This window comes from Pituophis catenifer, unplaced genomic scaffold, assembly GCF_029215685.1.
Source record: "Pituophis catenifer annectens isolate HBS135680 unplaced genomic scaffold, rPitCat1.0.hap2 SCAF_3, whole genome shotgun sequence".
NCBI classification, from domain to species: Eukaryota; Metazoa; Chordata; class Lepidosauria; order Squamata; family Colubridae; genus Pituophis; species Pituophis catenifer.
The window spans coordinates 150,708,835-150,721,407 of NW_027256883.1; the positions used below are offsets into that span (position 1 = coordinate 150,708,835).

Genomic DNA, 12,573 nt, shown 5'->3' on the forward strand with positions numbered 1-12,573 from the left:
CACAAATAGTTTAAAATGAGGTGTCTCTCTATATTTCAAATGTTCTTCTGTGTCACAGGAAGACAACTTATGTGTTCAAATCAACTGTGCCCAATGGTTAACAAACAGTTGAAGAAAAGGCCAATCTGAAGCATAATAGCTTTTAGTTGAGACAATATTTCTATGAATACTCATGTATCTTTAACTTGGAAGTTGAACATTAAAAATACTTAGTGAAGTCTTGAATAAGAGTGTGGAATGGATCATTATCCTTTCTTTCATTAATCTGAGAAGTATGTGAGTGACTCTTCCTGTAGACTTCTACTAAATATAATTTCCCACTGAAATTTACTTTAAAGTTCAATCAAATGCAATTCACGAAGAGGTCATCCGAATAAATTTGCCCTCTTGTCTTAATTATGATTCATCTTTCTGCTATTAAGAAATAATTTAATCAGCTATTAGTCTAACTTAAAAAATGATGAAATATACATGTTTGCTTTCTTAGAGAAAAATAGAAGATATAAAATTACAGAATAATAAAAAGCAATAACAGATATATGCACTGTGAAGGATTAAGCTGATTTATATACGAAACTGAGATCTACTGTGATGGGGTTGTTTCAATAAAACAGCTGATTACAAATAGACATAGAAAAATGTATTGTTTGACTGTAGTGCCATTATTTTAAATGCTAATCGTACAAAGGGCTATAAAAAGCTCTTGAACAGAATTTACTGTGAGTGACAGTGCTAAATGAAATGGAAGCACTGCTGAGATGATAATCTGATAACTTGATACAGTTCAGGTATCACTTATTCACACATAAATAAATATATCTACTTTTTTAAAAAATGCAACTGTAATGGAATTTCAATAAAGCTCTGAAATAAGTGTTTATGTATGCATTTATTCATCACAAATTGTCATCTTCTTTAATTCAGTGAGAATTTGGAATTTTTTTAAAACAAACAAACCAGGGGCAAATTCAGTTGGGTTATCTTCTTTAAAAACAAATAAATATGCACTTTCAACATGTGCACCCATGTAGATGTTATATAAATAATAAAAAGTTTCCCATTGCTTGCTTCAAAAGGAGGTTTTAGAGATATACTGAGAGCATTGAGTTGATATAAATCAATATGTGGAAAGAAGAAGAATTGCTTAGTTATGCACCTTGAGTTTGAAGCAAGTGTCAACTACTTTCTAAGGCAAATAAAAACCTAGATTACATTACTGGACAAATCCTAAGGGAATGCCTTGTAAAGAGTGAAATAATGGTCAGGAAATATTTAAACTTATATATTATAATCCCTGTGCACTGTCTTAAATAATTACAGGCATTAATTAAGTAAATGCACTTGTAAATACAAAAATATATGATTAGGTGTTTTCACAGTTGCGAAATTATCTGCTGTATTATTCAAGCAGGCATATAATCTGAATTGTGCTTAGTCTAAAATTCACTTGCCCTTGATATTTTAAGAGTCCAGTTGTAAATGCAGATCTCAGTCCCACCATAAATAGGAGTTTTTCCCTCTGACAATAACTTAGATTTCAGATTTTCATCTAACTTGAACTCTGTATTAGTGATATTCCTGTCTCATCCTTCCTTAATATGCTGGAAAATGTAAATGCAATATCGGTTGTATTTTCTGCTTCTCTGTTTTGATCAGTCTTTCCCTTCCCTGCCTGACCAACAAATCTTCTGATAATCAAAATTAACCTCAAAAGTTAATTCCAGCACACTATGAAAGTTTTTGATTATACATTTCTGTTGTTTATGGTAGAGAAAATTAGACTTCATGCATATCAAGAATGTAATTGTATTTGGTTAGGGAAAAGGTGATGAATATAAGCCTATGTGGAAATGTTTTAATTAATATTAATTATTACTACAGCTACTATAGATTTTTTTAAAATTCCTATTTCTGTCCTGGGACTTAATTTATGTACAGTTCATTGCATTTTAATTAGATATTTCCAGTTGGTAAGAATTACTCTTATAAATTCAGTTTTCTTCCATGTTTTGGAAGAAATTAACCTATAAAACTTTCAAATGTTGTGGCCATGGTATCCAAAGAAGATCTTCTTCCCATATAATATTATATTCTTCCTGTATCAGTCCTAAAAGCATAATCAGAAGCCTTGTTTTAAATCTCTTTTGTATGCTGAATTAAAGTGATGGCTGCTTAGAAGCGGGCTTTTCATTAATAGTCAGACAATACTGTCCTAGATTAATATATATTTTAAGTACAGAAACCCATTATGACACTTCCTGCTCTTTCAGTACAAAGTATGCACTCAGAGACTTTGTAAAATGCCTTTTTAAAGACCAAACAGGTACAAGTAGTCCTCGTTTTATAACCCACAATTAAGCTCACAATTTTGGTAATATATTGTGATGTTCATAAAGCAGGTCACCTAATTTTGTGCCCAATTTTATGTTAGTTCTTTTTTGCAGTGATTATTAAGTGAATGCTGCTGTCATTAGGCAAACTTTGTGGTCATTAACCAAACCTTGGTTCACTATGGGGCATTTTTTGCCCGAAACTGGAAATAAAAAATGGGGAAAACTTCATACATCATGTTCATATGACTGCGGGATATTGCAGATAGCTGTATTTCCTCTATTATGTTTTGATGCATAACACAAAAATCAATATTCAATGGTAAAATTCTTTATAAGCTTTTAAAATATATCGCTTGAAACTTCGATTGTAGATTCCTTGTGAAATGTTTGATTTGGCTGCCAACTAGACCAGTTTCCAAGTCTTCAACCAAAACTAGCTTATTTTATTTTGCTCAGCTAGCATCCAACAAACAGAAATAAAATACATCAATAAGTATAAATGTCTCTTTTTATTTTGGATTGCTATTGTTATAGGAAGTTTAGCTACTTCCTCCAGCATCTTCTGCCTTAGAGACTCTCAGAAAAAGAAAACTATGTATGCATCAAAAGTGATTTTGGAAAATGCATGAGATTAGCAGAAGTAGTAAGAAGACTAGACTAGCTGGCAGATCAGCTTTCAACCTTAAAGTTGTCTGTCTGTAACCTCCAGGCAGCCAGCTGAATTAATATTGTAGTGTGTATAATGACCATGATATACATTTACACAGTTCCAATAGAGCCAGTATAGTGTATACATGTGTGTATATCCAATAAAAGAGTACATACTTGTGTATAAAAGTGTTTGCTTATATATGGGAACACACAACCACAGGTGCAGATATACTTATTTCAAAAAATATGAAAATATATGATTGACTCATTCACTCTTTCTCCTCTCCTCTCTCTCTCTCTCTCTCTCTCTCTCTCTCTCTCTCTCTCTCTCTCTCACACACACACACACACACACACACACATACACACACACACACACACACTCACACTCACACTCACCCCTAAGGTATTAAAATGCCTTTACTGCAGCCCTATGTTTTATTGTCATTCTGAGACTGCTATAAAATGCTAATTGCCTACATGAAAATACAGTGTGTGCCATTGGATCATAGTTTCTCTATAGCAGGGCTGTCAAACTCCTGGCCTGTGGCCGGATGCGTCCTGTGCTGGCCACGCCCACCTCCTGTTTAGCAAAGGGGGGGGGGAGTCCTGATAAGTCCCGTGATGCTGCCATGACAACATGAGTTTCTGCTCTATAGTTTCAAAAAGAAATCATCTCAAGTCAAATATATGATAAATTGTGCTTGGGCACAATTAGGATAGAAGATAAGTTAGTGCCATCCTGTAGAATTTTGATTGCTTTTGACTTTGTTGGTGATATCATTATATACTTCACACTTTTAAAATTGGGCAATTCATATACCCAGAGGAACATTCAGATTTAAATAAATAAAGATAGCCATTTATAGGATTATTGTTGTAAATTACTGGCTGCTGCTGAGAAATATTTAATCTAGTTTTTGAAGAAACGAGATGTGCAGGATAGCGTCATAATACTTTCTCTTCTTTTCTGCAGTATATATCCATTTCTTTTTAATATATCTGAGAAAATCTAGAAAAAATACTTTTTTTTGCTGAAAAGTGTTTAAACATTTCCATTTTATCTCAGATCAATGTTGGTAATCTTACATATTCGTAGTGATGAAAAAGTTATATGCAGGATTTTGGTACAATGGCTTCTCAATGGATTCTAGATTGAGTGATGACAGTGGCCTAACAATACCATTTTAATAGGAAAAATCACAGCATCAATTTTGGTAAGAATAGTTTAGCAAGTTTGAATATACAAACGCTGGGCTTACACTCTTGATTTGCAGAACCCAATGGCCTGTCCACCCTTTCTTCACATAGGATTTGGATTTAGTCAAGGTTTCTTCATATCTCTTACTTCATCTACTTACCTAGGAAGCCTACCCCTTAATCCTGAATGTTGAACATTAAGAGTGTTGTGCCCTGAGCCACACGTGGCTTCTGATTAGATTTTTTTTTTCAATTCTCAGACGTCTCAGAAATCACACTTTTAAATTTTGATGGCAAATGATCAAGAAATAGAAGCTCTCAAAACAAGACGATATGGACAAAAAATGGTGTACCTATACATTAACAAGGCCCTAATGTGTTTTGAGGGGAAACCTGTACAAGTGATATTCAGAGTGTACATCCATATTTTGAATGCCACTTGTACAATAGTGTTTTCCTGACAAAAAGGCTTCCCCATGAAATATGCTGGAACTTTGTGTGCAATCTATATTTATAGCATTTTTTTTTCTTCTTTAACAAACAGAAGTACAATTTTCTGCTATTCTGTGAAATAGAATGAAAATGAAAAGCTGTTCTTTTAAATGTCACACATTGGAAACACTCTAAAGTAAAGTTTTTCAAATTTGGCAATATGTGACTAGGGAATTCTGGGACTTGAAGTTCACACATTTTTAATTGCCAAGTTTGAACAACATTACTAAGTATCCCCCTGCCCCCATGCTCTTAAAAATGAATTCTGTATAGCCACAGGGAATTACCTAATCAATGCCTTGTCCACACCAATCCTTGTCACTCAAAAAGGAAAAAAAAAAGGAAAAAGAAAGAAACCCTTGGAGAGAATGAGTGGAGACTCAGAATCTGAATTTATTGTGATAACTTTATCTCACTGTGCCTTAGTACACAAATTTGGCACACTTCCCTAATGATCATTAAACAGTTCCTAGACTATGCATTAGTACTCAGATATTAATCCACATTAAAATAATTTGCTGGGGCCAGGACAGCTTCCTCAGATCACAAACTCCTACAGAGTGAGAAACTGACTGTGAAGTGAAAGAATGATAAAACTAAGCACTTTATCAGACTCAAAGATCTTTGTACCTGTCAACAAATGTTGTGTTTAGAAGAATCAAAAACAATGAAGAATCACTCTGGTTTTAGCAATTCATTGAATTAATTGTTTTTAAATCTTTAATCATCTCCCCATTCTATCATTTCACATAAATTATAAAACCAACCTTCCTTCCTTCCTTCCTTCCTTCCTTCCTTCCTTCCTTCCTTCCTTCCTTCCTGATGTTGGAGAAAAACACAGTAAAATCAGAGTTTCATGCCCCACCCAATCTGAATGAATTATGGCACATTGTCTCATAGTATTCCAGATTCAGTAAAATGTTTTATGAGTACTAAATTTCACCAGAGTTACGCACTGGGATTGTTTATTAATCTGTATGTTAATTTAATTTTCATTACCTAGGCTGCAATCCTATGCTCATATACCTGAAAAGAAAACCCCAAGGAAGTAAGTGATGCTTACTTCTTAAGAAATTTATGTAGAATTTTCCCTATAAATGTAATTTTCATGCTATATCCAATGAGTAAATGAACATTTTGCTTAACAAAACATAGCCAGGGAAAAAAGGGTTCTCCAGGTACAATTTGCCAATTTAAAAAATGGAAATAATATTCAAGGGTGGAGTTCTTTTCTTTTGTTTTACAATAGTTGCCTGTATGTGATTAAGCAGCCATGTGTGATTCAGTAGAAAGTTACATCACTTCTTGTCTCAGAGGAGAAATGTTTCCATTTGACACATACATGTGTTAAAGGAGAACATTATTTCTCTACATGATTTGTTAATGGCAATGTTTCATATGTATATCTTTATATGTTTTATATGTATAGTTGCACATTTTTAGCTGGCCTTTAACATGAAGTTTGGTGAATACTGTGTTTCATAGTTCTGATAGTTTCATTAATAGCTGTATCATCAGTAACAGGACTTCTGAATTCCACAAAAGTGTGACAGTAAGTTAACTTGAATTAGATATGAATCTAATTCTGTACATTTACAGCACAAGGAGATAATCACTTGAGATCACATTTTGCTTTTTCAAAAACATTCTAGTAAATTTGCCATCAATCAAGAAGGTGTAGTTGGACATGAAAAAGTGAGCAGAATCTGAGTTTGAATATAGGCTCCAAATATTATTTGAGGAATCTAATACAAACTTGTAGCAAACATACGTGAACATTTCAGAATTTCCACTCTCGCATGCAATGGCATATTATTATTATATTCACAATAATGTGAAACCACAGCTGCCAGTTCTTTAGCTACTATTGACCTTCATACACATTGAGTTCTTCACAAGAACCAAGAATACAGAATAACAGAGATGGAATGGATGTTGGAAGTGTTCTAGTCAACTCTGCACAAGCAGGAGATCCTATAGTTACCGTTCTGGACAAATGCCTATCATAATGTATTGGTGTAGTATATGTATGGCTCTATGCAGTGTGACCTTTTTTAATTGACAGATGTCAATATACATATTTTCTAAATGTGTATTGTGTCCCAGTGTGCCGAAAACCACTATGACTGGTTTATGCCATAGTATTTCAGTTTCATTTTTCAGTTCTTGATATTTTGTGATCTTCTCCAATTCTTTGTCTTCTATTATCTCCTGGTATTGCCATATCAATCACCTATATTTCCAATCATCACACATGAGCTCAGTATTGCTGTTAGATCGTTTCTGATCAGCTGCAGAAGATCATATCTCGTAAAAAGATGTAGAGAAATGTGTTTCCATTTATACTCTAAAATTTAAGCCAATTTAGTTTCATTTCTCCTTTTTGCCAACTAAGGAGATTGCAACTGGAAAAGACTTGCAAATTCTTGGACTCTGGTTATTTATCTATCAATGGGTTTAATCAGTGTTATATTTTTTCCCCTTTTTAAAATCTGCAGTTGGCATATATAGTACTTCCTTCTTCCAATTTTCCTCTCAGCAACTTCGTAAGGTTATTTGGTAGAAAAAGAATGACTGGCCCCAATTCAACTTGTGAGCTTCTGTGGCTGAAAGTATTCTTTGTCTTTCTAGATTTAGTCCCAACATTTTAATCACTTCTGTAAAATGGGATTATATTTTATTCTCTCTCCAAAATAGTCTTATTCCACTAACAAATGAGGAGCAGTTATTGTGAAACTGAAGAAGCATATAAAATTATATATTTGGGGAATAGCACATACTGTATAATGGCATTGGAAAACTGAAAATTGTTAAAACAAGGATTTACCAATTAAGTTTTATTTATTATCACATAAACAAATTGAAACATGAATGTTTACAGATAAACTACATGTATAATAGCCTTATGGTTAAGTAAAGCATTGTTGTGCATCCAGATGTGATTTTTTTTCTCCTCAGAGCATAGTGTTGCTAACGTTCCTTTATTGTTCTTATCTCTCACTAGTAACATCTGCCTCCACATTTCCCTCCCGCATAATTTAAACATTACTTACAGTTTCTGACTAGTAATCAATGTGCCATTAGTCTTTTAGATGATATTGTTCAGGAGCAGGTGGGCACAATCATTTGATAAACTCAGGGGTAAACCCAATCCTTTCAAGGACCAGGATAGGTGATAACTTGTTGGCATTGTTTAATTGCTTTTAAATTTGTAAACAACTATCAATATTTTAAGCTACCATATTCTTTCCCACAATGAAAACAGGAAAAAAAAATGATGATGTACCCATGTATAGCTCCCAAAAAAAAAAAAAAAAAACCATGAGGATGAGAAAAGAAGTATTGAAACTTTAAAAGAGAATCTAATACTTATGGATTTCAAAACTGTGGAAAACTATTACAATTGCTAGCTGAGGTTTTCAACAATACTGAGTGTGGATTCAGAATAAATTATATTCTCCTTAGTAGATTCTTATATTTTGAGGAGAGTTTAATGTTCATTAAAGTTGATCTTGGAGATATTAGATAGGTTTAAATATGTCCATGTATAAAGGCAAAGAGATGAGAACTAAAGATTTTTTAAAATGTATTTTAAAATATATAATGTTCACATCTTCTCTATGAAATATTAATAGTTTAACTATTTTTTTTTTAATTTGATTTATATGCCACCCTTCTCCAAAGACTCAGGGCGGCTTACAATGTGCTCAGCAATAGCCTTCATCCTTTTGTATATTTATACAAAGTCAGCTTATTGCCCCCACAACTGGGTCCTCATTTCACCTACCTTAGAAAGGATGGAAGGCTGAGTCAACCTTGAGCCTTGGCGAGATTCGAACCCTGCAGTAATTGCAGGCAGCTGGTCTTAATAACCAGCTTAATAACAGGGTGCCTTAAACCCCTGTACTACCAAGGCTCTATCAATATTTTATCTTCTGCATTTCATTTTAGCTCATTTAAATAACAAATAGATAAATATTCTTTAATTAAAAAAAGTCCTTATATTCAGTCAGTTCAGAAAGTACAGGTAGGGCACATCCTTGTGGTAAAATATACAGCTGCCCAACTGTGAGGATTCTCATTCATCAACTGTAACAAGAATGACAAACAGCTCCAACATCGGGATACCTGGATTATCATGAATGCACCAGGGTTCACTTAACTAACTTCTGCTCATTAGTTTTTATTCTTAATTTTAAATAAGCAGATGAGTAAATACATACATTTTCAAGTTCAGATGATTTTAATCTGTTATTCTTCTTTTGATAAACTGTATATAACACAATAGGCATATAAGGACACACAAGCTCTAAGGGAGATTTATTGTAAAAAAAATAATGAAAGATTTTTTATTTTTATTTAATCTATTTATTTAGGTCCCCCACCTTTATTATTTTTATAAATAAGACAAGACAGAAAAAATACTCAACATACCTTCTTCCTCTTATTTTCCCACAACATCCCTGTGAGGCGAGTTGGACTGAAACAGAGTTACCGGTCTAAAGTCACCCAACTGGTTTTCATGGCTAAGGGACTAGAATTAACCTTGTGCCTTAACCACTAGACCAATCAACTTTCTAATTCCAACAACTGAAATGTAACCCCTATCTAGAGTGAAATCAAACTTAAATTCCTGTGCCCTTTTCTTCTACTCGTATGGCATAACAGTTTTGGAACCAGTCTCAATGTAGAGGTCAATTTCTATATTTCAATTGTTTGGGTAACAGAGTTGTCTAATTTCAAGACGTTTTCTTTTGATATTGTGAGATCTAATTAGCTGGGGTATAGCTAAGTGGTTTGGATCATAACAAAATGTTTTCTGTTACCATCTTTTAGAAAGTCACCTCAGTTGCAAACTACAGAAATAACTTTTCTTTCTTCATCACTATCCCATATTTTGTGATTGTTTCTGTTTTTTAATGTCTATGCCTGGCATTTTATATTCACTCAAAACATGGCATTCTTACATGGCTGCATAAATAATTTGGAAGGAATTTGGTGCATTCCTTCCCCCACCCCATATCCAACAAATTTACTTGAGAAGAAACAAAAATATTGTGTAAAAATATAAATATCTACTTTGACAGAGCTCAGCTTCTGTTGACTATGTCTTAATGTCTATGCAGGGTTGTTATTGTTGATAATAGCAGGAAAGTGGTGTGTCACTGCCTTCTGGAATGTTTTAAGCTTCCACAGCCTTATCTATTATCCTGGCATTTCTAGTTTTCTTCCAATTCAACCATTAACAAGGTTCTTTGTTACACATCTTCCAAAGCAGAAAAGGATACTATAATAGTAAAACAAGAAATTATATTCATATGCAAGCTTCAGCAGATCTGATATAAATACGAAAAGGACTTTATACAAATATATTCAGTTGCTGCTTTAAAAACTTGCATGTATAGGACCCAACTAAAGAGCAGTTAAGACATAGTCTGGATTTTGAACACAAAATATTTTAGCATGTCAATGAAGAAGCCTGGCTGAAAACCAAGAAATAGCAGTATGTGATTTGAATAACAATATTGGTAATTTTAAGTGCCACAAAGATCAAACAATGTCAAATCACAGATTTTGCTTCCCATTTAGACTGTGTTATTATCAAACAAGGGTTATATATAATAATTTAGTCTAAAAGAGAAAAAATATTTTGCTTGATTTGATAAACTTATGACTAGTTTATTTTAGATGTGACTTTTGGCCAATAATTAATACAGTTCTGGCATCATTAACAGTTCTTATATAATAAAAAGAGGAAAGATGCATCCTTTGATATTATGTCTTTTTCCATATGTATTAATTCAGAAACTAGTAGTTAGTTTAAAAGTGTAAGTGGCTTTTATAGTTTCATTGAGAAATATGACACTCTATTAATTTTTTTTACTACTCCCTTCCTTCCATTTGTTGTGGCCAAAACAAGTTCGAGCTGAAGAATAACAGATGGAAGTGATGCTTGTGTATGCAATGTATCTGCATAATAAATTTAAACTTGATTATAAGTATTTAACTTTTAATATTTTTATACAGCTGTGAGGGTTACAAGCTTATATCTCTCTTTTCAGGTCAGGATCGTAGTGAAGCAACTTTAATAAAGAGGTTTAAAGGTGACGGTGTCCGATACAAAGCAAAACTCATTGGGATAGACGAAGTCTCTGCAGCGCGAGGTGACAAGTTATGTCAAGATTCCATGATGAAATTAAAGGTGCTGTGAAAATGCTTAAAATACTTATTTTCAATACTAGTTAAAATAGTTTATATAAAATTGTCTGTATAATCGTGCATGTGTGTGTGTGTGCGCGCGCCCTCGTGCATGTATGTGCAACCTAAACATTGTTTGAAATAAGGATGTAAACCTTTTTGGGACAAGATCTTGAAGAGAATGATAGAATTTTTAACTCTTTGAGGTGGAACAGTTTCTTTACAATCCAACTTCAAATCTTGAAACATCATTGGAATGCTTTGTATGTTTAGTGAATTATCTCTTTTTGGACATAAATAGGAGAAGTTCCATCTTTTGGATTTGATATTTGATTTGGCAGATTTGATACCATCAAAAATGGCACCTTGCTTTACAGCTAATATTCTACAATTTAGCTGTAGGAATTATGTTATGTGATACAATTTAGACATTTAGACTAATTATATTAGCTGTAGGAATTAAATTATATGATATAACTTAGAAATTTCTCCTTGATTCCATGCAAATTGTGTTTTGGAGTGTACAGTCTTTTGTATTAGCCCATCATGTATTTTATAGTCTCTTTCTGAAGCTGTAGGTGACATCTTTCTCAGTCAGGTAACACCATGCATCTATGATACTCATATCTTCATGTAATCACAGATGGGATGATGATCCTAAATGGAGATGAATTAATAAACAGATATTCTTAATCTCAAAATTATATGTGCATGTTATAGCTATTTCTTTCCATGACCCTGATTAATGTTAATAATAAACAGATATGTAGCCTGATTGCGATTGAGCGACATGTTTGTCAAGCTCTCCAAAGAACTTGAAGTGTTCTTTGACCTATTTCTGACACTTGAGGTTCAAACCCATGTAGCCCTGTAGCTAGGAATGTCACCTAATATCTTTCCCTGGTTCATTGCTTATAATCATTCCTTATAGACAAGATTAGACAATAGTACACTATGTTCCCAATATGAATAATATTCAGGTAGCTATGACTTAACAATTATTTGTTTAGCAATCTTTTGAAGTTATGAGGGTGCTGAACAATGGTAATTACAGGCAGTCCTCAAAGTTATAGCCATGGCAGCACCCCCATGGTCCCATGAAAAAAATTCAGTGAGGCCTCACAAAGGACTAGCAACTGCTTCAGCTGGACACACTTTGTCAGCAGCAGCAGTAAGAAGATGGGACAGTCACTTAGGACTAGTGGGGGTAGTACAATAAGTGGCGGCAACAGAGAACAGAAATGGGTGTAAATAGATGGGGGGGGGAATTGAAGCAGAGACAAGGAAGGCAGGGCAGGAGAATTGTGAGATCATTGCCTAAGAATGCTGCAGTCCTGCAATTTAATTTGCCATTGCTATGTGGTCATGATATGTTTTGCCTAATGACCATTTCACTTGATAGTAGAAATTCTAGTCCCAATTAGGTGATTCAGTGATGACTACCTGTTAATGTATTGTGTATAGATGGTGTAACTGGAGTATTATTAAATATGATTATAGCATTCTTATGACTTGGTTTTGCAGCATGTGTACAAAAGCTGCATCTTTGCCTGAAAATTGGAGGAATGCCATTATTGTTCTTCTATACAAACAGAAAGGTAGCAGGAGTAAATGTCCAAGCTACAAGATTTAGCAAAAATCTGATTAGAAGGATAAGTGAGGAGGCAATGAATAAATATGGGAAATGCTATGTAGCTTT

The 12,573-nt window shown here is 33.6% G+C and overlaps 1 protein-coding gene across 5 annotated transcripts in view; it reads left to right on the forward strand.

Annotated features, from left to right (window-relative positions):
• The window catches only part of DAB1 (DAB adaptor protein 1), a 184,246-nt gene that overhangs the window by 66,274 nt on the left and 105,399 nt on the right, over positions 1-12,573 (forward strand). For all 5 annotated transcript variants that reach the window (XM_070939510.1, XM_070939511.1, XM_070939509.1 and 2 more), the window contains exon 2: positions 10,739-10,878. In XM_070939510.1, coding sequence (XP_070795611.1) covers positions 10,739-10,878 — 140 coding nt within the window. The remainder of the gene's footprint in view (positions 1-10,738; positions 10,879-12,573) is intronic.